At 47.4% G+C, this 25,209-nt stretch overlaps 1 protein-coding gene across 1 annotated transcript in view; it reads left to right on the forward strand.

Annotated features, from left to right (window-relative positions):
• LOC143957717 (arachidonate 12-lipoxygenase, 12R-type-like) overlaps positions 1-25,209 on the forward strand; it is a 161,646-nt gene that overhangs the window by 50,640 nt on the left and 85,797 nt on the right. The window contains exons 4-5 of the mRNA XM_077467415.1: positions 3,761-3,889; positions 16,770-16,873. Coding sequence (XP_077323541.1) covers positions 3,761-3,889; positions 16,770-16,873 — 233 coding nt within the window. The remainder of the gene's footprint in view (positions 1-3,760; positions 3,890-16,769; positions 16,874-25,209) is intronic.

Genomic DNA, 25,209 nt, shown 5'->3' on the forward strand with positions numbered 1-25,209 from the left:
GTTGCTTTTACGCCAAACATATTGTTTTGTATTGTGGGCAAAAAGTTGGATTTTGGTTTCATGTGACCAGAGCACCTTCTTCCACATGTTTGGTGTGTCTCCCAGGTGGCTTGTGGCAAACTTTAGACGAGACTTTTTATGGATATCTTTGAGAAATGGCTTTCTTCTTGCCACTCTTCCATAAAGGGCAGATTTGTGCAGTGTACGACTGATTGTTGTCCTATGGACAGACTCTCCCACCTCAGCTGTAGTTCTCTGCAGTTCATCCAGAGTGATCATGGGCCTCTTGGCTGCATCTCTGATCAGCCTTCTCCTTGTCTGAGCTGAAAGTTTAGAGGGATGGCCAGGTCTTGGTAGATTTGCAGTGGTCTGATACTCCTTCCATTTCAAAATGATCGCTTGCACAGTGCTCCTTGGGATGTTTAAAGCTTGGGAAATCTTTTTGTATCCAAATCCGGCTTTAAACTTCTCCACAACAGTATTACGGTTCTGCCTGGTGTGTTCCTTGGTCTTCATGATGCTCTCTGCGCTTTCAACAGAACCCTGAGACTATCACAGAGCAGGTGCATTTATACAGAGACTTGATTACACACAGGTGGATTCTATTTATCACCATCAGTCATTTAGGACAACATTGGATCATTCAGAGATCCTCGCTGAACTTCTGCAGTGAGTTTGCTGCACTGAAAGTAAAGGGGCCGAATAATTTTGCACGCATCACTTTTCAGTTTTTTATTTGCTAAAAAAGTTTAAAATATCCAATAGATTTCGTTCCACTTCACAATTGTGTCCCAAAATTTTATATCTTTATGTTTGAAGCCTGAAATGTGGCAAAAGGTTGAAAAGTTCAAGGGGGCCGAATACTTTCGCAAGGCACTGTACTTCTGAACCTCTGAATAACAAAAAAATTTGGCTAAATTTCTATTCCTAACAAGACAAATTGCACATGTCTGGTGTATTATGCACTCGTTCTAATGATGGCTGTATGGCATTTCTCAGGGTAACTTTCTTGATGGTGACAATACTGGACTATAACTGTATAATGTGTGTAAAAATGGCCACTTGTAGTCCCCCATCAGAAGCCTGTATGACACAATATAGAAAAAAAAAATGGGCTAACTTTATGGTTGTCTTATTTTTTAATTTAAAAAAAGTGAATTTTTTCCACAAATTGCTCTTGTAAGACCGCTGCGCAAATACGGTGTTACAAAAAGTATTGCAACCACCACCATTTTATTCTCTAGGGTGTCTGAAAAAAATATATATAAAAGGTTTGGGGATTCTAAGTAATTTTCTAGCAAAAAAAAATAAAAAGTATTTTAACTTGTAAACAACAAATCTCAAAAAGAGGCTCGGTTCCCAAGTGGTTAAGGTTTTAAAGTTTTTGTAAACCCTTACAAACCACTTTGACCTACAGGTAAGCCTAGATTAAGGCTTACTTGTAGGTCCAAGAAATATCTCCCAAACCTATACGGTTTAGGAGATATTTGCACGAAGATGGGCACCGCTGTCTACGGGGTGCAGGTGGGCACTGGTAAGCTGGCCGTGATCGGCGCGCAGGCACACTGAGCGTGGCATCCTCGATAACGAAGATGCCGCGCAATGCCGCGCGTCTCAGCTCCTGTGCGCATGCGCGGGAGTGACGTCATCGCGGCTTCGCCGAATGACAGCGGCGGAGCTGCGAGACCCACCGAGAAGATGGATGCGGCGGACTACAGGGGACAGCAGTGACTTCGCTGGCTCCTGTGTCAGGTAAGTGACACATAATGGGCTACTATGCGATGCGATGTGATGCGATGCATAGTAGTCCATTATGCTTTACCTTTGCAGGGAATGAAAGAGGAAGTAAACTGATCAGGGTTTACTTCCTCTTTAAGTAAGTGTCAGAGTTAGAGATTTGGCCAAGGATAGAGTCAAAGGTCATGGCCAGAGTCAAAGATTGGGTTCAAAGTTCAGGTCTGTGTATTTTAGGTGGAATTATTATTATTATTATTTTTTTTTTTTAAAAAGCATTTTTTCAATTTAGTATCAGTGTCAGTTCATTTTTAGCGTGTTTTAAACAGGATGAAAAAAAAAATATGCAAATGCAAAATGCACACTTTTGTTTCTGGGCCTTACTATGGGGTACAAACAAGAAAATAATATGCATATATGAGGTATCGTTAAAATCATCAGGAGCAGGAAAATTACATTTTGGATTGTTCTTAGGTGGTGGGTTATGGTAATAGAAAGAAATATACAGATTTCGATTTTGATTTTAACCACTAGAGATCCGCGCTATAGCCAAATGATGGCTACAGCGTGGATCTCCTTTGCCGGGACGACGTCTATTGACCTCGTCCCGTGCATGAGCGCCCCCGTGCATGAGCGCCCCCTGAGGGCGCGCGCACCGTGCTCTGTGATCGGCGAGTCTATGAGACTCGCCTGATCACGGATCCGAGCAAGGGGTCGATCCCGACCCCTTACCACGTGATCAGCTGTCAGCCAATGACAGCTGATCATGTGATACAACGGAGTCGGTAAATCGGCTATTATTCCTCTTCGTGCTGACAGCGCGAGGAGAAAAAAAAAGAGCCGATCACGGCCAGCTTACCAGTGCCCACCTGCACCCCTCAGGAATAAATAAGTGCCCCCTGTAAGTGCCACCCAGCAGTGCCCACAGTGCCACCCAGCAGTGCCCACAGTGCCACACATCAGTGCTCACAGTGCCACCCACAATCTGCCTCAACAGCGGTTCTGCAGCCCAGTGCCACATATCCGTGCCCATCAGTGTCATCTACCAGTGTCGCCCATCAGTGCCCAGCAGTGCCACCTATCAGAGCCACCTATCAGTGCCCATCAGTCCCATCTATCAGTGGTACCTATCAGTGCCCCTTAGTGCCACCCACCCGTGCCATCTTATCTGTGCCCATCAGTGCCGCCTTATCTGTGCCCATCAGTACTGCCTTATCTGTGCCTATTAGCGCCGCCTTAACTATGCCTATCAGTGCCCACCAGTGCAGCCTATCAGTGCCCACCAGTGCAGCCTATCAGTGCCGCCTCATCAGCGCACTTCAATGAAGGAGAAAAATGACCTGTTTGCAAAATTTTATAACAAACTATTAAACATGATTTTATTTTTATTTTTATTTTGCATCTTTTTTTGTTTGTTTAGCAAAAAAATAAAACTCCCAGCTGTAATTAAATACCACCAAAAGAAAGCTCTATTTGTGGGAAAAAAATGATAAAAATTTAATTTGGGTACAGTGTTGCATGCCCGCGCAATTGTCATTCAAAGTGCATCAGCGCTGAAAGCTGAAAATTGGTCTGGGACTGAGGGGGGTTTAAGTGCCCAGTAAGGAAGTGGTTAAAAAAAAAAAAGATTTGTTTTACTATTTTGTACCAGTTTTCTATGATTAAAAAAAAAAAAAGAAAAATCGGGAGATACAACTTATCATTTACCACCAAATTAAAGCCCAATTTGTCCTGAAAAAAAAACAAAAAAAACAAAAACAAAAAAAAACAAAAAACAAAAACAAACAACAAGGTATAGTTCATATGGATGCAGTAAATAGTTAATGTGTACATTTTTACAAAAAACGCATGTCAAAGTTGCAAAACTGCATTTAGTTATTTAGATTCGTTTTAGCTTTGTTCATTAAGGGGTTAAATCCGCTACTTTAGAATTGCTTGTAACTAAACGCTGACTTGGTTCCAGTAACTGTACCTTTAATAATAATAATAATAATAATAATAATAATAATAATATTCTATTATGTAGGTGGAAGGTTTATGCGGAAGGTGTCCCACGTTGCATTGATTTAGCAGATGATGATCCAAAGAACCTGCCTCCGAACGAACATTACTCCTTCCAGAAGCAGGCCGATTTTACTTATACATCAAATTCCACGTATGTAACAAGCATCTATTTCACTGCAAAGAAATTCCAGACAATATAAAAATTAACATTGATGTTGAATTGCCTGCCACTGATTCAGTACACTAAAGCAAAATAAAAAAAAAATAAAAATATAAGCTACTAGTCTGTAGAAAACATGGAAATCTTGTCTAGTGCCCATGAAATGTCACTTCCAAAATGAGAAAGCGGGCACTGAACAGGTGGTATACAGGGAACTGGTGGAGGATGCACACTTGGAGGTAATTACCGTATATACTCGAGTATAAGCCGAGATTTTCAGCCTCTTTTTTGAGGCTGAAAGTGCCCCCCTCGGCTTATACTCGAGTCATCGCTGTCTGCCTGCTCGATCAGCGTGTCGAGCAGACAGACAGCGGCCATTCTATAATTCAAAAGCCGCGCCTCCGGCTCCGCCTTCGCCTGTGATAGGCGGAACACTGAATTTCCCAGCAGCCTGTGTTCCGCCTATCACGGACATCGTCTCATCCTCGTACTACGGACGAGGATGAGACGATGTCCGTGATAGGCGGAACACAGGCTGCTGGGAAATTCAGTGTTCCGCCTATCACAGGCGAAGGCGGAGGCGCGGCTTTTGAATTTTACAATGGCCGCCGAGGCGCCGACGAAGAGCGGCGATCCTGGCAAGGCACGGGACGGAGGCAAGGCACGGCACGGCACGGCACGGGACGGGACGGAGGCAAGGCACGGCACGGGACGGAGGCAAGGAGGCAAGGCACGGGACGGAGGCTCGGGACAAAGGCTCGGGACACAGGTAGGCTGGACACACACACACACACACACACACACACACACACACACACACACGGACACACACACACAGGGATGGATGGATGGAGACACACACACACAGGGATGGATGGATACACACACACACAGGGATGGATGGATGGAGACACACACACACAGGGATGGATGGATGGAGACACACACACACAGGGATGGATGGATGGATGGAGACACACACACACAGGGATGGATGGATGGATGGACACACACACACACAGGGATGGATGGATGGATGGACACACACACACACAGGGATGGATGGATGGATGGACACACACACACACAGGGATGGATGGACGGACACACAGGGATGGATGGACACACAGGGATGGACGGACACACACACAGGGATGGACAGGCATGTCTCACCCTCGGCTTATACACGAGTCAATAAGTTTGCCAGTTTTTTTGGGGGTAAATTGGGGGCCTCGGCTTATATTCGGGTCGGCCTATACTCGAGTATATACGGTAATAATAACGGAAATGTGCATTAATTAAAGCTTAAACAAACGGCTAGAGATAGCAAACAAAAATAAATTGGGGGGGGGGAGGGGTTTACTGACGCATTATAGGCTGTCTGCTTTTCCAATCCCCTAAAGCCAGCCATGAACGGCTTGAATCTCGGGGCCGGTTCAGCAGGGTCCGGCCAAGATTCAAACCATCTATGCCCCTTGTACACACGGGTCGGAGATTTCGACAACCAAATCCGTCGGATTTTGTCCGAAACTGTTGCATACACACGGTCGGACTAAGTTGTCAAAAAATCCGATCTTTTGGAACGTGATGGCGTAATTTCATTAGGATGGGACTACATTCCACTACCACCACCATGCTTCACTGATGAGGTGGTATGCTTTGGATCATGAGCAGGTCCTTTCCTTCTCCATACTCTTCTCTTCCCATCACTCAAGTTGATCTTGGTCTCATCTGTCTATAGGATGTTGTTCTATATCTGTGAAGGCTTTTTTAGATGTTTGGCAAACTCTAATCTGGCCTTCCTGTTTTTGAGGCTCACCAATGGTTTACATCTTGTGGTGACCCCTCTGTATTCACTCTGGTGAAGTCTTCTCTTGATTGTTGACTTTGACACACATAACACCTACCTCCTGGAGAGTGTTCTTGATCTGGCCAATTGTTGTAAAGCAGGAGTGCCCAACCAGTGGCCCAGGGGCCACATGTGGCCCACGGAGCCCTCTGATGTGGCCCTCGACATCCTGCTCTCTGATGGCGGGTTGGCAAGCCCATATCTTGGGTTGCCGAGCCGCCACCCCAGAGCATCAGTGTTGTTAATGAAGCTGGCGGTAGAGAAAGCAAGTGGCTATAGAGCTGCCTAAATAGATGCTTCCTGTATAACGCCACCTCCTGGTACAGGCAGAGTGATACCAAATGCACTCAGCCAGCGATACCTGAATGGAAGACTGTTATTAAAGGTAAGTTTATTACTAAAATCACAGTGTATATATGGGCATATCTCTTCTGCAGTGGTTACTGGGCTGCTTTCAAACTGATCCGCAGGTGCAGCGCAGAACACCTCTGGCGTTCCTGTGGGTTAGCTGCACTGAGCCATAGACTTCTGTTATTACCTGCAGCTGTGGGGAGATTTCAGAAAGTGCACCACACCTGCAGGATATAATAGATGTCTAAGGCAAAGTGCAGCTAACCCACAGGAAAGCCAGAGGTGTACTGCACTACACTTGTAGTGCAGGTAAACCACAGCACGTCAGTGTAAAAGCAGCATTAGGCCCATTTGGCATGATTGGTCCCCAATCCGACCCTCCATTCACCTCTATTGAGCCACAGATGTATACACCCACCTACCTCCAATCCGGTCCACTCCAGTCCACTAAAAAAAAAAAAAAAAGCAGAAAGTGGGGGGGGGGGGGGGGGGGATCCGTCCCATTCCATCATAGCAGATCAGATCGGAAGACCCATAGATTAGAGTGAGGCATGTCCGTGTCGGCTCTGCATATGCAGGGTGGACATGAACCTGTCATCCACCCGCTCCACTCATTGTGGCCCTCGATTGGTTACCAAGTCGCTTAAGTGGCCCTCACTCTTTAAAAGGTTGGGCACCCCTGTTGTAAAAAAGTTTCTTCACCACGGAAAGAATTCTCCGATCATCCACCACAATTATTTTCCGTGGTCTTCCGGGTCTTTTGGTGTTGCTGAGCTCACCGGTGCGTTCTTTGGATGTTCCAAACAGTTGATTTGGCCACACCTAATGTTTTTGCTATCTCTCTCTGATGGGTTTGTTTTGTTTTTTTCAGCCTAATGATGGCGTCACTGATAGTGACCGCTCTTTGGATCTCATATTGAGAGTTGACAGCAACAGATTCCAAATGCAAATAGCACACTAGAAATTAACTCTGGACCTTTTATCTGCTCCTTGTAAATGGGATAACGAGGGAATAACGCACACCTGGCCATTGGAACAGCTGAGCAGCCAATTGTCCCACTACATTTGGTCCCTTAAAAAGTGGGAGGCACATATACAAACTGTTGTAACTCCTACACCGTTCAACCGATTTGGATGTAAATACCCTCAAATTAAAGCTGGAAGTCTGCAGTTAAAAAAAATCTTATTTTTTTCATTTAAAATCCATTGTGGTGGTGTATAGAGCCAAAAAGGATTATAATTGTGTCAATGTCCCAATATTTATGGACTTGACTGTATATTTGGAACCTAGGGCAAAATGAAACCCAGGAGTAACCAGAAAGGTGTATGAGTACAACGTGTGTCTGAATAGGTAAAATAATAGAGAGAATAGAGACCTATACAAGAGTATATATATATCTGAAAGTGAGAGTAACTAAAAGGTGATGAATAGCCATAAAAAGCAATAAGCAATTTTTACCAGATAGAATAACTCGTGTTGTATAGTACATGGCATAGGCATGGTCAAGGTGCAGATTGACCCAGAGAAAAAAAAAAAAAAGAGATGCCCATAAGTGTATGTAGTCCTCAACAAGGTGGTATTTATAGCAATTGTGTGGCCACGGGTTTCTCCCCGAGTCACGCAAGCGCCAATTAGGGAGGGTGTCCAACCTGAGCGGTAGGGAACCTCTTGGGCATTGGCACCAAAAATTCCCTCCTGGTGTGAGAACTGATGTAAACCATGCGCCGGCATGACAACGTCAAGGAATGATGTCATACGTCCAGCGCAGGAGGCGTGGAGAGGATGCGCGATGGGAAGGACCTGCCCGATCTCCCGCACTCAGGGAAGGGGAGGGGCCCCGGAGCACATTGCAGCTCCCGGGAAAGCATTGGACTAGTCCTTCAAACCACACTTTTCAAAGACACGTAAACAGCACAAAATCATGGAATTATAGCACACAAACATGTATACCAGGCACTGTCAAATATTAACATAACATCCCGCCAGTACCACCTCTATGCCAACGACACCCAGATCCATCTCTCCACTCCTCAACTCACCCCCTCCATCTCCTCACGGATCTCCAACTTGCTGAATGACATATCAGTATGGATGTCACATCACTTCCTTAAACTCAATATTTCTAAAACTGAGCTTCTTATGTTTCCTCCTTCACGATCCCCTCCCCCCCCCCTCCCGTGACTTCACCATTAATATCAACAAGACAACCATTGGTCCCTATACACATGCCAGGGTCCTGGGTGTAATCCTTGACTCTGACCTCTCCTTCAGCCTCCGTATCCAATCACTGGCTAAATCCTGCCGCCTTCACCTCCACAACATCTCCAGAATTCCACCTTCCTGACTAATGACACCACAAAGCAACTCGTTCACTCCGCGATTATTTCCCGCCTTGATTACTGCAACTCTCTCCTTAAAGTGGTGCTGCACACACAAAAAAAAAAACAAATTCATAAAAAAATAAAAACATTTGGATTTTTTTAACTCGCCTCTAAATGCCTGTTGCTAGGGGGTCCCTCGTAGTCTGCCTTCTTCAGCGCCTGGGCTGGTGACATCACTTCCCCTCGGCGCAGGAAGGGCTCAGCTCTGCCCCCTCCCTCCCGTCAGTCATCTGGGACACGTGACAGGTCCCAGATGACTGCGTGGCTAATCGCGGTGCGCGGTGGTAAGTGTCTGATTATTAAAAGTCAGCAGCTGCAGTATTTGTAGCTGCTGACTTTTTTTATTTTATTTTTTTTCAAATGGAACTTCCTCTTTAATGGCCGATCCTTACACAGGCTCCTCCCCCTTTCAGTCTATTATGAATGCTGCTGCTAGACTAATACATCTCACTAATTGAACTCGTGACTGCCGTCCCTCTCTGCCAATCCCTTCACTGGCTTCCCCTCCCCCACCGTGCAAAATTCAAAATACTAACCACAACTTACAAAGCCATCCACAACATCGCCCCCATCTACATCACCAACCTCATCTGTAGATATCACCCAAATCGTCCCCTCCGCTCCTCCCAGGACCTCCTGCTTTCTAGCTCCCTTGTTACCTCCTCTCATGCTCGCCTTCAGGACTTCTCCAGAGCCTCTCCCATCCTCTGAAACTCCCTGTCCCGGTATATCCGATCCGCCCCTACCCTGTCCACCTTTAGGAGATCCCTGAACACTCATTTATTCAGGGAAGCCGATCCTACCCACACCAAACTGTCCCTGAGCCACCCCCCATCACTGTCCCCGAGCCACCCCCATCACTGTCCCCGAGCCACCCCCATCAAATCATTCTCTGCAGCTATCAGCTTTTGTACCACCACCCCCCTCCCTTTAGAATGTAAGCTCTACAAGCCGGGCCCTCCCGTAACCTTTTTGTATTGAACTGTAATTGTGTGGTCCCCCCTATGCATTGTAAAGCGCTGCGTAAACTGTTGGCGCTATATAAATCACGAATAATAATATGTATAGCAGAGCACCTCGATCGGGGTCTGCCATCTGACAAAAAATGACTGATTATATATACACTCCTCCATCACGGGTTCAATTATTGGGGTTATTGGGACTTTAAATGAGGCACGAATTGTAAGAACCGAGTGCCTCCATCCCTATTCAGTTAAAAATAAAAATTTAAAGTGGTTGTAAACCCTTACAAACCACTTTGACCTACAGGTAAGCCTAGATTAAGGCTTACCTGTAGGTCCAAGCAATATCTCCTAAACCTTTGGTTTAAACCTATGGTTTAGGAGATATTTGCCCGAAAACGGGCACCGCTGTCTACGGCGCATGCGCCGTAGACAGCGGCGCGCATGTGCACTGAGCGCGGCATTTCCAAGAATGGAGCTGCCGCGCGTGTCGACTCCCGTGCGCATGCGCGGGAGTGACGTCATCGCGGCTTCGCCGAATGACAGTGGTGGGGCTGCGAGACGCCACCAGCAAGATGGATGCGGCGGACTACAGGGGACAGCGGCGACTTCGCTGGCTCCTGTGTCAGGTAAGTGACATATAATGGGCTACTATGCGATGCGATGCGATGCATAGTAGTCCATTATGCTTTGCCTTTGCAGGGAATGAAAGAGGAAAGTACACCCATCAGGGTTTACTTCCTCTTTAAAAGGAGTTGGGACTTTAAATGAGGTGCGCAATAATGTCAGTAATAAGTCATATACCGTATATACTCGAGTATAAGCCGAGATTTTCAGCCCCTTTTTTTAGGCTGAAAGTGCCCCCCTCGGCTTATACTCGAGTCACCGCCGTCTGCCTACCTGATCAGCGTGTCGTGCAGACGGACGGCGGCCATTCCACTGTTCAAAAGCCGCGCCTCCCTCTCTGTGATAGGCGGAACACTCAATTTCCCAGCAGTCAGTGTTCCGCCTATCATGGACATCCTCTCATCCTCGTCCGTAGTATGAGGATGAGCGGATGTCCGTGATAGGCGGAACACTGACTGCTGGGAAATTGAGTGTTCCGCCTATCACAGACAGGGAGGCGCGGCTTTTGAACAGGGGAATGGCCGCCGTCTGTCGCAGACGAGGAGGAGAGGTGCGGCTTTTGAACAGCGGAATGGCCGCCGTATGTTTTTATGCTGTTCGGTGCAAAATGGCACACGGAGCTGCAGATGGGCACAGAGCTGCAGAAGGACACAGAGGCTGCAGATTGGCACACGGAGGCATGCACAGGACACAGGTAGGCTGCAATGGACACAGGGAGGTACACAGGGAGGTATGCAGCTGCAGATGGGCATTGTTGACCCACTTTTCCACACTTTTGCTGTAACAGTAGCTGCTGCAAGTCTCATCTTCGGCTTATACACGAGCCAATAAGTTTTGCCAGTTTTTTGGTGGTAAATTAGGGGACTCGGCTTATATTCGAGTCGACCTATACTCAAGTATATACGGTAGTAGACGCATCAATGATAATTGTATAGAAATACTGGAAATGGTGACATAATGCAATATTACACAATAATGTTGAGAGCAAATTTTAATTTTTTACCGACTAGAGATGGAGGCACTATGTGCCTCATTTTAAAGTCCAAAAACGTCTCTCTTTATTTAACCCGGGATGGAAGAGCGTATATATAATCAGTGATTCTGGCTATCTTGTCAGATGGCAGACCCTGATCGAGGTGCTCTGCTATACATATTTGGATGATATGTTCATTTTTGACCAATGTCTGGTTTACATATTTGTGTGCTTTAATTCCATGAGTTTGTGCTGTTTACATGTGTCTGTGGAGCGTGTGGTTTGATGGACTAGTCCAATGCTTCCCTGGGACCTGCGATGCGCTCCGGGGGCCCCTTCCCTGAGTGCGGAGGATCGGGTGGGTCCTTCCCTGTTGTGCCATCGACGCCACGCCTCCCACACTGGACGTATGACGTAATTCCTTGACGTTATCATGGTGGTGCGTGGTTTACATTAGCGCTCGCACCATGAGGGAATTTTTGGCACCAATGCCCGAGCGGTTTCCTACCACTTAGGTGGGCGCCTACGTGACACTAGGAGGAACCTGTGGCCACACAATTGCTATAAATACCACCCTGTTGAAGACTGCATACATATATGGGCATCTCTTTTCTCTCTGGGCCAATCTGCACATTGACCATGGCTATGCCATTTACTATACAACACGGGGTATTATATCTGGTAAAAACTGCTTATTGCTTTTTATGGCTATTCGTCACTTTTAGTTACCCTCCCTTTCAGGTATATATATATATATATATATATATATATATATATACACTCTTGTATGGGTCTCTATTCTCTCTATTATTTTACCTATTCAGACACACGTTGTACTTGTACACCTTTCTGGTTACTCCTGGGTAGGGATGAGCTGCGAGTTCGACTAGACCATTGCCTGTTCATCCATTCGGCGAACAGTGAACAATTTGGGGTGTTCGCGGCAAATTCAAAAAGCTGTGGAACACCCTGTACAAGTCTGTGGGAGAAATCTAAAGTGCTAATTTTAAAGGCTGATATACAAGTTATTGTCCTAAAAAAGTGTCTGGGGACCCGGGTCCTGCCCCAGGGGACATGTATCAAAGCAAAAAAAAAAGTTTTAAAAACGCCTGTTTTTTCAGGAGCAGTGATTTTAATAATGATTAAAGTGAAACAATAAAAGTGTAATATTCCTTTAAATTTCATACCTGGGGGGTGTCTATAGTATGCCTGTGAAGGGCCGCATGTTTCCCGTGCTTAGAACTGTCCCTGCACAAAGTGTCATTTCTTCAGGAAAAAAAAGTCATTTAAAATCACTCGCTGCTATAATGAATTGTCGGCTCCCCATAATACAGAGAACACTCATTGAAAGTCATTGATATAAAAAAAAAAAATGGTGGAGTTCCCCCAAATTCAATTGCCAGGCCCTTCAGGTCTGATATGGATTTTAAGGGGAACTCCATGCCAAATAAAAAAAAAAAATGCTGTGGAATTCCCCCCAAAAATCCATACCAGACCCTTTATCAGAGCACGCAACCTGGCAGGCTGCAGGAAAAGAGGGGGGATGAGAGAGCACCCCCCCCAACCGTACCAGGCCACATGCCCTAAACATTGGGAGGATGCTTTGGGGGTCTGTGACCCCTCAAAGCATTATGTCCCCATGTTGATAGGGACAAAGGCCTCATCCCCGCAACCCTCGCCGGTGGTTGTGGGGGTCTGCAGGCGGGGGGCTTATCAGAATCTGGAAGCCCCCTTTAACAAGGGGACCCCCAGATCCTGGCCCCCCATTTGAAATGGTAACTGGTAGATTGTACCCCTACCATTTCACAAAGAAAGTGTAAAAAAAAAAAAAAAAAAAACACAGACACTGTTGGGATAAGTCCTTTATTAAAGCGGGAGTCTGCCGGGACTCCGCGTTTTTTTTTTTTTTTTAAAGTCAGCAGCTACAAATACTGCAGCTGCTGACTTAAAATAGTGACACTTACCTGTCCAGCGCGCCCGCGATGTCGGCACCCGAAGCCGATCTCTAGATCGACACTCGGGTGCTGCCGCCGCCATCTTGGGTATGGGAATCAGGAAATGGAGCCTTTCGGCTTCATTTCCCGGTTCCCTACTGCGCATGCGCGAGTCGCGCGGCGCAATCAGGACGGTCCCCGCTGCCTCTGGGATCTGTGTGTTTCCCAGCAGGCAGCGGGGCACTTGTGCAAAGGGGCGGGCACTTGTGGAAAGGGGCGTAATCTACGCCCCTTTCCGCAGACAGCTATCCCGGAAGTGGGTGCAGTTACCTGGATTATCCAGGTAACTGCACCCCCCCTCCCCCCTGAAAGGTGCCAATTGTGGCGCCGGAGGGGGGGGGATTCCGATGAGCGGAGGTCCATTTTAGGGTGGACCTCCGCTTTAAAAAAAAAAAAAAAAGATTCCAGCGGTGGTAATCCACTCTTGCTATCCATCAATGGCTGATCTCTTCTCTGGGGTCCAGTGATGGGTGATCTCTTCCGATGGTCCAGCGCATCCTGTCTCCACCGGAGACACCGTGGGAATCCCGGCAGCCTGACAGTTCTTAGCTGAGGAGGGAGGGGCCACCCGTCACCTGACCCCACCCCCCTCTGATGCAAGGGGAAACCCGGGCTTCCCCAGTGACGTATGGGTGACCCCGCCCCCCTCTGATGTAACACAGTTCACCCATCGCTGGACCTCGGAGAAGAGATCAGCCATTGCTGAATACCAAGAGTGGATTACCACCGCTGGAATCTTTATTTTTTATTTTTAATAAAGGACTTATCCCAACGGCGTCTGTGTTTTTTTTTTTTTTTTTACAATTTATTACACTTTCTTTGTGAAATGGTAGGGGTACCATTTTAAACAGGGGGTGGGCTCTGGGGGTCCCCTTGTTAAAGGGGGGCTTACAGATTCTAAACCCCCCCGCCCGCAGACCCCCACAACCACTGGCCAGGGTTGTGAGGATGAGGCCCTTGTCCCCATCAACATGGGGACATGGTGCTTTGAGGGGTCACAGACCCCCAAAGAATCCTCCCAATGTTGAGGGCATATGGCCAGGGCATGGGGCCCTCTCTCGTCCCCCCTCTTTTCCTGCGGCCTGCCAGGTTGCGTGCTCGGATAAAGGGTCTGGTATGGATTTTTGGGGGGGGAACTCCACGCCATTTTTTCTTTTAAATTTGACACGGGGTTCCCCTTAATATCCATACCAGACCTGAAGGGCCAGGTAAGTGAATTTGGGGGGAACCCCACGCAATTGTTTTTTTTTTTTAGTTTTTTTGTTTTATCAATGACTTTCAATGACTGTTCTCTGTATTACGGGGAGCCGACAATTCATTATAGCTGCGAGTGATTTGTGATTTGTGCAGGGACAGTTCTAAGCACGGGGCACATGCGCCCCTTTACAGGCATACTATACACACCCCCCAGGTACGAAATTTAAAGGAATATTACACTTTTATTGTTTCACTTTAAGCATTATTAAAATCACTGCTCTCGAAAAAACGGCCATTTTTAAAACTTTTTTTTTGCATTGATCCATGTCCCCTGGGGCAGGACCCGGGTCCCCAAACACTTTTTAGGACAGTAACTTGCATATTAGCCTTTAAAATTAGCACTTTAGATTGTGAACGTTGGAGTCCCATAGACTTTAATAGGGTTCTAAAGTTCGTACAAATTTTAGGTCTGTTCGCAGGTTCTGGTGCAAACCGAACAGGGGGGTGTTTGGCTCATCCCTATTCGAGAGACTTGTTGCATAATATCAGAATGATACAGGTAAAGGATATACAAAACATCATGTAAGAACCATGTAGAACAAACAATAGCAACATACAAATCTAGAATGAATCCTGCACAAGGTACTCCTGGTGATTGTATGTTGAAAACAATATCATGACTATAGTATAACTGAGGTTTACTTCACTGCTGCACCAACCACCCAACTCCGATTCCTATCCCATTACCATTAAATGAGACCACACCTTTTTGGAGTCATTAGTGGCCGTAGCAGCCCCTTTATTAATCAAAACAAATAATAACATGTCAAAACAAGACATCATTAGAATTATCATTTAAACTAATAAAACTGAACTCGTTGGTCTTCTGCAGGGCATTCCCCCTCCCACCCCATTAACATAACGCGCAACATGCACTGCGGTCGTCTTAACTGTAACTAGGCCTCAAGCTGACGTGCTAGCTCAGAGACAACCAACTCTTGACCGCAGTGCACCCATTCACCATCTTCCATATAACCATCGTTATATGGCATCCCAGCAACAGGTCCATATCTCCAATGGGTCCCGCATCAACTTCTCAGTGGGGAGGGGTTATCTTCCTTTACCTGCACCGACCAACACCCGCCAACCCCTACGACATCCAGCACCCCTGTGAAAGCAAAAGAGGTTAGCACCTAATAACCAACCACAGCCCTCCGGGCCAACCAGCGCCCAAAACCCGCCATGTATTGTCTGCTTAGATAAGGGAGGGAGGGTGGGAATCTTCCTCTGCGCCGACTGACGCTGGGGGCGGGATGAGAGCTCAACTCTCGCTCTAAAACCCCGCCCCCTGGAACTTGCTACCAATCATGAGCGTTGCCCAGTTAACTAATTCATGCCCTCCTTTCGCCTACCCCGTGGTCCGTCTCCAGGCTGTCCTTTATATCTTCCCAAGTGTAAAGGGGAACCAATATTAAACCTGATCATGGCACTCCTCTGCAACTGTCTCAGGAAAAAAAATCCTTTTTTCTTCAATATAAAAGGAAAGGTAATAAGGTGAAAATATAAGGGTAAAGCAAAAGATAGAAAAAAGGGGAGAACGTGAAAGCCAATGGGAGAAGAGAGATTAAGAAAAAAAAGGGGGGAAAAGGTGAAGGGGAAAATTAAGGGAGAGAATGGAGGGGAAAGTCCGAACCCCTTTTAATTTTAAGTGTACAATTCATAATGTCTTCATAGTAATTAACAATAGTTAACATATTTTACTAAATCGATTTTTTGGAGTGCACGTGTGTCAAAAAAAATATGGTTCGTATACCATCTGGTGCTCTTCGCTGAGGAATTTTAGGGCCATAACCAGGCAATCTTTTTGCCCAAGACAAGGTTTCATCTGAACTTTCCTGGTGTCTAATGCCGCATACACACGATCGAGTTGTCTGGCGTACTTAGTCCGACATACAATCCGGCGGACTTTCTACCGAACGGACTTGGCCACACACGGACGCACAGAAAGTCCGACGTTCGCTTGCGCGATGACGTACAGCACGTACGACGGGACTAGAAAAAGGGAAGTTCAATAGCCAGAAGCCAATAGCTTCCTTTTTTCGTACTTGCTTCTGAGCATGCGTCATTCTTAGTCCGCCGGACTAGCATACTGACGAACGTATTGAAAACCCAAGTCCGACGGGAAGATTGGAGCGCAAAAATACTTTCTTAGTCCGCCGGACTTCACGCTGGAAAAGTCCGCTGAAGCCCACACACACATGATCGAATTGTCCTGCTGAAATGCGTTTCGGCGGACTAAGTACGACCGGACAATCTGATCGCGTGTACGCGGCATAAGCCTCAGTATGGCTGTTACCTGGCATGTCTGGTTTATTGGCTGTAGTCCTATGGTCTGTTAGTTCTGACCCTTCAAATAAAAGATCTGCAGGGAGAGGCTGGACGCTGTGTAGAATTTATTAGGTAGATACTTCTGTGTACCAGCATTATCCATCCATGACCGGTATTAATAATCATTGTCTATTTTCTCTTCTCTTAGTGGCTTAGAAGTACAGCTGAATAGATATGCCTCCAACACTGATTCATGGCATAACCTGGAAGACATTAAATTGGTGTCCTCCCTACGAAAATCACCATATTCAGGTGTGTAAAATTTTGCTTCTGAATCTCTGGTATACTCTTCGAAAGTGAACTTAGTAATTAAAAAAAAAAAAAAAAGGGCGACGGTTCAACACAACATAGCGAACACCCAACAAGAAAGGCACCACATCCTAAAAAATATTGCATGAGTGAAAGGGAAAACAAGGACAGAGGGATTTTCATGGTGCAACAGTAAATTTAATTATAACACGCTAGTTAGACAAAAGGAGAAAATTAAAAATATATCAAATATTTATTGAAATCAAGGTTAAAATTCATTAACACATATACAGCATGTAAAAACTTTGGTGGTCGCAAGTAATGTAATACAGCGGTATTTGTATTAGCCCTTGTACACACGGTCGGAGAATCCGTCGGAATGCGTCCTATCGGACCGTGTCGTCTGATAATCCGACTGTGTGTGGTATGCATCGGACTAATTCCGTCCGAATCTCCGTCCGACCCAATTTTCCAACATGTTGGAAATATTTCCCGACCAACTGGTTCGATCGGACATACTCCGATCATGTGTAGAGAATTTTGATCGGACCAAGTGCCACGCATGCTCAGATCAAATTCCTACATCAAAGCTATTGGCTACTAGCCTGAACGTAGTCCCGTCGTAACAAAATTATGTCATCACGTTCTGAAAGATCGGATTTTTCGACAACTTAGTCCGACCGTGTCTATGCAACAGTTTCGGACACAATCCGTCGGACTAAATCCGACGGATTTAGTTGGCAGAATCTCCGACCTGTGTGTACAAGGGGCTAAGACACACATTATCCCGACATGTTTTCGCAAAGATATTTGCTTCCTCAGGGGATGTGTGAATGTTCCAATATACAAACTTCTAAGTTGAAAGAAAACAACATAATTACACAAGTAAAGTACAAATGGAAAAAAAATGCACAGGTTCAAGAGCACCACAAAGAAAGGCGATCCCCACTAAACCCCCCCCCCCCCCGAAAAAAGACACAGAACCCACCTTTGACCACTGTAAAGATAGTGCAATCGTGGATTGGTCCACCTCAACAAATACCCATTACCATGATAGACCGCAGAGGGTAAAAAAAAGACCAGCAGGGGGACTATTAAAAATAACATGAGAAAATGTGTTTGTTTTAATTAATAAAAAAAAAAATATTAATTAAAAAAAAATATATATATATTTTTTTTTTAAACAACTGGAAAAATAAAAAATACAAAAGATTGCCAAAAAAAGGCAACCAAGGGGGTAAAAAAACCCTCCCAAATAAAGTAGCAAATGTGATCGAAAAATTACACAATACTTACATAAAACAAAAGTCCCCAAAGGGTTAATGATCGCTTATGGAAGAGAAATCCGTTACCGGAAAGCCAGTTAAGCAGGGAGGGTTTTTAGTGGGGATCGCCTTTCTTTGTGGTGCTCTCGAATCTAATTTCCGGGCTGCATTCCTGGTGTCTCCAGGGGAGGAAACCTCCTCAAAGGTAGAGCAGGAGAAGTGGCAAGCAGCCCACTCCGGCCACAGCACCCCCAGTAAGCTACATAAAGGGGGAGCTGCCAGAGGGAAGAACAGTTGATATATAGAAGTTATAAACCGAAACACCTATTAAACATCGGTTTCACAATCTGAGAGTGCAGAACAGGTAAAGTCAACTACCTTGCGACAACATTGGTAGGGGAAGTGGGGGGGGGAGGGGTTAGGGGGTAAAGGGAAAATATCGGTAGGGGTAAATCTGAGAATCGTAGCAAAGCTAGTAGAGCAGGGGATGGAGCCCCGCATTGTCTTGGTAGCTTAAATAACCTGGGATAAAATCCCAACTCACTCTGTTGGAGCCCCATGAAGATAGCAGTAACCTGGGAAGGGGAGAAGGGAGGGGAATAGACAAATTGGGGGAGTACACTGGAGTGGGGAGGATCAAAGCAGTCTTTCTAGGAAAAAAAAGAGAGGGGTCCCTTCTGGGGAAGGCCAGTCCAGAGGGTCCTGAGAAGGACCGGAGGGGTGCTGAGAAGTCCATCACCTCCTCCTAGGATCCAACTGGAACAGAGGGGTTGGGGTCAAGTTCCCAAGGGACAAAAAGTCCAAAGAATCACTTCGGGGGTACAGAATCACGGTGCCTCTTCGTTTGCTGCTTCACCCACAGTGGGGTCAAGGGGCTGTTCGGAGGGGGCCTCTTGGATGTGCTTATGCGGTTCTCCGATTGGTGGGTAGAAAGATCCTGTGAGATGAGCCCAAGATGCAGGAGAAGACGTTCCCCATTCTGGAAGTTGGTGAAGCTGTAGGTTTTTTCCTTAAACTGGAACTGCAGGCGAAAGGGAAAAGCCCATCTGTATTTGATCAGGTTTTGATTGAGAATATCCAGGAGGGGTCTGAGGGATCTCCTCTTTTGAATTGTGGTGGGAGAGATATCCACGAAGATTTGGATTTTGTTGCCATGTATGGCCAGATTGTACTGGTTTTGAGATCTTTTCATAATTTTCTCCTTTATCCCATAGTAGTGGTGCTTAACTAAGATATCCCAGGGGAGCCTATACTGGCGGGGGGATTGCAAGGCCCTGTGGGCCCTGTCCAATTCAAGCTTGTGGTCCGGAATAGGGATGAGCTTCGTGTTCGAGTCGAACATACGTTCGACTCGAACATCGGCTGTTCGCCCGTTCGGCAAATTCCGAATGTTATAGGCTGTTCGCACCAAATTCGTGTGGCGCTCACGGCCCACAATGCACTGCAGTGGCACAGTGCATTGCTGGCTCATGATTGGCCAAGCATGCACTGTGACCCCGCATGCTTGGCCAATCACAGCGCCGGCAGCGAGGAGAGCCATGATTGCCCACAGGCAGGATGCCTGCATGGCATCAGCCAAGCTATTAGGAGTGTTGACCAGAGGGGAGTGAGAGAAGCCTGCCAGCGATCTATTCAGCAGAGATCTGGTGGAGGCTGGAGGATGCCAGGAGCTCATGGTGTGTACTCACATCAGCAGAGATAGGCTGGGGGGGGGGGGGGGGGGGTGGAGGGTCGGCAATGTTGTCCTGTATGTCGGTGTCACCGCATGGGAGAGGAACGGCCGCCATCTTAGGAGGTTCAGAGGTGGTTAGGCCAAAATGTAGCTGACGGCTGACGACCGTTTTTGGCTGGCCTCTTGTCATATGGGCCTGTGCTCTGTACTGACCGGTGTTCGGGGGTGGTAAAGCTAAAGGTTCCCGCTGGCTGGAAGGTGTTATTTCTAGCACTGAAGGGCCGGAACGGTGTGGAGCTCCCGTTGAGTGTGGCGAACCGGAAGTCCCGCTCATGCGCACAAACATTCCGTTTTTTTAATGACGTGGATATTTTCTCAATATAGAACTTCTATGTTAACAATTCAGGTAATTTATCTCATCTATATATATGACTCAAATGCCTAATGACTGTCAATGGCGATATTTCTAACGTTAAATCTCTGTATAGTTCATCTTGAATAGCTCTCCTGTGGCCCCCTCAGTCGGATTATGTGGCGCAAGTGGCGCAATTGGCGTTTGTAGGCAAGATCATATATGAACCTACGCCCTAAAAATGGTAAAAATGTTTAAGCTTACTATAAACACATGATAATTATATATTGTCTATACTTTTACTATACTCAATATCTTGGTTATCATTGAAATGTGCTATCTCGGTACACTATTGTTGATAGCAATACATGTATGATATACTCTTGATCTGTATTTTCTTATTTGTTTTAGTTTATCCACTAAGTGTACCTTTAACTCCTGAGGAAGCTCGGAGGCGCGAAACATGTCGAGTGGTATACTCTGAAGTAGGCCCAGACTGGCCATAGGGCATACCGGGCGTTTGCCCGGTGGGCCACGGTCCCTGGGCTGCATTTTGTAGCAAGAGCAGCCTTTTGATGACTGGGCCGCACAGCGGGAGGTAAGCGGCGACTGCGGTCAGGACGGGGTTAACACAGACCGTGGCCGCCGCTCACCTCCCGCTATACGGGCATTCCTAAAGGCGGAAGAGCTGCCTCTTGGGGCTGCCTCTTTACTGGTATGAAGCTGTCTGTATAGAGCTGTCTCTTCACTAGTATGAGGCTGCCTCTTTACTGGTATGAGGCTGCCTCTTTACTGGTATGGGGCTGCCACTTTACTGGTATGGGGCTATCTCTTTACTGGTATGGGGCTGCCTCTTTACTGGTATGGGGCTGCCTCTTTACTGGTATGGGGCTGCCTCTTTACTGGTATGGGGCTGCCACTTTACTGGTATGGGGCTGCCACTTTACTGGTATGGGGCTGCCACTTTACTGGTATGGGGCTGCCACTTTACTGGTATGGGGCTGCCTCTTTACTGGTATGGGGCTGCCTCTTTACTGGTATGGGGCTGCCTCTTTACTGGTATGGGGCTGCCTCTTTACTGGTATGGGGCTGCCTCTTTACTGGTATGGGGCTGCCACTTTACTGGTATGGGGGCTGCCACTTTACTGGTATGGGGGCTGCCTCTTTACTGGTATGGGGGCTGCCTCTTTACTGGTATGGGGGCTGCCTCTTTACTGGTATGGGGCTGCCTCTTTACTGGTATGGGGCTGCCTCTTTACTGGTATGGGGCTGCCTCTTTACTGGTATGGGGCTGCCTCTTTACTGGTATGGGGCTGCCTCTTTACTGGTATGGGGCTGCCTCTTTACTGGTATGGGGCTGCCTCTTCACTGGTATGGGGCTGCCTCTTCACTGGTATGGGGCTGCCTCTTCACTGGTATGGGGCTGCCTCTTCACTGGTATGGGGCTGCCTCTTCACTGGTATGGGGCTGCCTCTTCACTGGTATGGGGCTGTCTGTATGGTGCTGTTTCTTTACTACTATGGAGCTGTCTATTTACCGGTATGGGGCCATCTCTTTACAGGTATATGTCCATCTACTGGTCTGACGCTGTCTTTTTGCTGGTCTGATGCCGTCTTTTTGCTGGTCTGATGCCGTCTTTTTGCTGGTCTGACGCCGTCTTTTTGCTGGTCTGACGCCGTCTCTTTGCTGGTCTGACGCCGTCTCTTTGCTGGTCTCTGGATGTCGCCTTGCTCTTTTGGGGATGTCTCTTTGCTTGTCTGGGGCCGTCTCTTTGCTTGTCTGGGGCCGTCTCTTTGCTGGTCTGATGCCGTCTTTTTGCTGGTCTGATGCCGTCTCTTTGCTGGTCTGACGCCGTCTCTTTGCTGGTCTGATGCCGTCTTTTTGCTGGTCTGATGCCGTCTCTTTGCTGGTCTGACGCCGTCTCTTTGCTGGTCTGACGCCGTCTCTTTGCTGGTCTGACGCCGTCTCTTTGCTGGTCTGGGGATGTCGCCTTGCTCTTTTGGGGCCGTCTCTTTGCTTGTCTGGGGCCGTCTCTTTGCTTGTCTGGGGCCGTCTCTTTGCTTGTCTGGGGCCGTCTCTTTGCTTGTCTGGGGCCGTCTCTTTGCTTGTCTGGGGCCGTCTCTTTGCTTGTCTGGGGCCGTCTCTTTGCTGGTCCGGGGCCGTCTCTTTGCTGGTCCGGGGCCGTCTCTTTGCTGGTCCGGGGCCGTCTCTTTGCTGGTCCGGGGCCGTCTCTTTGCTGGTCCGGGGCCGTCTCTTTGCTGGTCCGGGGCCGTCTCTTTGCTGGTCCGGGGCCGTCTCTTTGCTGGTCCGGGGCCGTCTCTTTGCTGGTCCAGGGCCGTCTCTTTGCTGGTCCGGGGCCGTCTCTTTGCTGGTCCGGGGCCGTCTCTTTGCTGGTCCGGGGCCGTCTCTTTGCTGGTCCGGGGCCGTCTCTTTGCTGGTCCGGGGCCATCTCTTTGCTGGTCTGGGGCCGTCTCTTTGCTGGTCTGGGGCCGTCTCTTTGCTGGTCTGGGGCCGTCTGTTTGCTGGTCTGGAGTCATCTTTGCTGGTTTGGGGATGTCTCTTTGTAGAATTGAGGATGGTTCTCGGGATGAATATCTGGTCACCAACCACCCCCGTGAATGCCTGCCACACATCTCTGACCTACTCCCCCCCAGGGACTGGGCTGCCCAGTTTAAAATGCCCGGGCCTGATTCTTGTCCCAGTCTGGGCCTGCTCTGAAGTGATAAATGATACACAACTTTGTTGTGTTCTATCTGAAAACATTGATGTGGATAATTTTATCTTTTATTTATTTGTGAATAATTTTGTAATTTTGTTATCGAAATAAAAAAAAGTGTGCTTTTTTTATGACATATATTTTTGTCATTATCTATTTACCACATATAGCACCTTAAAAGTCCCGGGGTTCTTGCTTAACCCCTCCCCCCCCCCCCGTCTTTGTATTTGTTTACTTACTTAGGGATGTGGTGCTAAGTCTGTCTGTGTCCACCCCGTTTGTTGTATTAGTATAATGGCGGTTTTCTTCCAACTCTCTGGTATGTGCTTTACTTAGGTCTTCCATAATGGATGTATACTTTTCTTTGTTCCTTTTGAAATCCTGCCAGCTTACACAGGATTCTTTGTGGGAAGTAAGGATGAGCCGAACACCCCCCTGTTCGGTTCGCACCAGAACCTGCGAACAGACCTAAACTTTGTGTGAACTTTAGAACCCTATTAAAGTCTATGGGACTCGAACTTTCAAAATCTAAAGTGCTCATTTTAAAGGCTAATATGCAAGTTACTGTCCTAAAAAGTGTTTGGGGACCCGGGTCCTGCCCCAGGGGACATGGATCAATGCAAAAAAAAAGTTTTAAAAACGGCGTTTTTTTCAGGAGCAGTGATTTTAATAATGATTAAAGTGAAACAATAAAAAGTGTAATATTCCTTTAAATTTCGTACCTGGGGGGTGTCTATAGTATGCCTGTGAAGGGGCGCATGTTTCCCGTGCTTAGAACTGTCCCTGCACAAAGTGTCATTTCTGCAGGAAAAAAAGTAATTTAAAATCACTTGCGGCTATATTGTCAAAAAAATGACGTGGGGTTCCCCCTAAATATCCATAGCAGACCCTTCTGGTCTGGTATGGATATAAAGGGGAACCCTCCATCAAAAAAAAAAATTGACGTGGGGGTCCCCCTAAAAATCCATACCAGACCCCCTGATGTCATACTATACTATAGACACTATGCATACTATAGACACCCTCCAGGTACCACATTTAAAGGAATATTACACTTTTATTGTTTCACTTTAACCGGTTCCCGACCAGCACATGCCGATGTACGTCGATAGAAAGGCACGAGCAGGCATATTGGCGTACAGGTACGTCCAATATTCGATGCCGCCCTGCCATCGGGAGTGCGCCGCCGGCAGCGCGCTCCCGCGCTGGTCGGGAACCCTGTGAGTCCAGTCGCGGGACCCGCGGACTCGAACGCCGCGGGCATCCCTGCGATCATCTCACGGAGCGGCCGAATGGAGGAAATGCCGTGTAAACAACATTTCTCCATTCTGCCTAGCAACTAGTGACGCTAATCTCTGCTCCATGTGATTGGAGCAGAGATCAGTGTACACTAAATGAAAGCCCAGCCCCCCCACAGTTAGTAACACACCCCTAGGAACACTTAACCCCTACACTGCCACCCACTGGTTAACCCCTTCACTGCCAGTGGCATTTACACAGGAATCGCTGCATTTATATAGCAGTGATTACTGTATAAATGACAATGGTCCCAAAAATGTCCGATGGGTCCCCCACAATGTCGCAGTCACAATAAAAATCGCTGATCGCCGCCATTACTAGTAAAAAAATAAATACCGTATATACTCGAGTATAAGCCGAGATTTTCAGCCTCTTTTTTGAGGCTGAAAGTGCCCCCCTCGGCTTATACTCGAGTCATCGCCGTCTGACTGCTCGATCAGCGTATCGAGCAGACAGACGGCGGACATACTACAATTCGAAAGCCGCGCCTCCGCCTCCGCCTCCGCCTGTGATAGGCGGAACACTCAATTTCCCAGCAGTCAGTGTTCCGCCTATCACGGACATCCTTTCATCCTCGTACTACGGACGAGGATGAGAGGATGTCCGTGATAGGCGGAACACAGGCTGCTGGGAAATTGAGTGTTCCACCTATCACAGGCGGAGGCGGAGGCGCGGCTTTTGAATTGTAGAATGGCCGCCGAGAAGAGCGGCGATCCTGGAGCGGCGATCCATCAGCACGGCACGGGACGGGACGGAGGAGGCACAGGACGACGGAGGCTCGGGACGACGGCTCGGGACGGAGGAGGCTCGGGACACAGGTAGGCTGGACACACACACAAGGCTGCACGGACACACACACAGGGATGGATGGATGGATGGACGGACACACACACACACACACACACACAGGGATGGATGGATGGATGGACACACACACACACACAGGGATGGATGGATGGACACACACACACAAGGCTGCACGGACACACACACAGGGATGGATGGATGGATGGACACACACACACACACACACAC

Source organism: Lithobates pipiens, unplaced genomic scaffold (genome assembly GCF_037356315.1).
Source record: "Lithobates pipiens isolate NorthernLeopardFrog02 unplaced genomic scaffold, aLitPip1_a1.2 Scaffold_55, whole genome shotgun sequence".
Classification (NCBI taxonomy): Eukaryota; Metazoa; Chordata; class Amphibia; order Anura; family Ranidae; genus Lithobates; species Lithobates pipiens.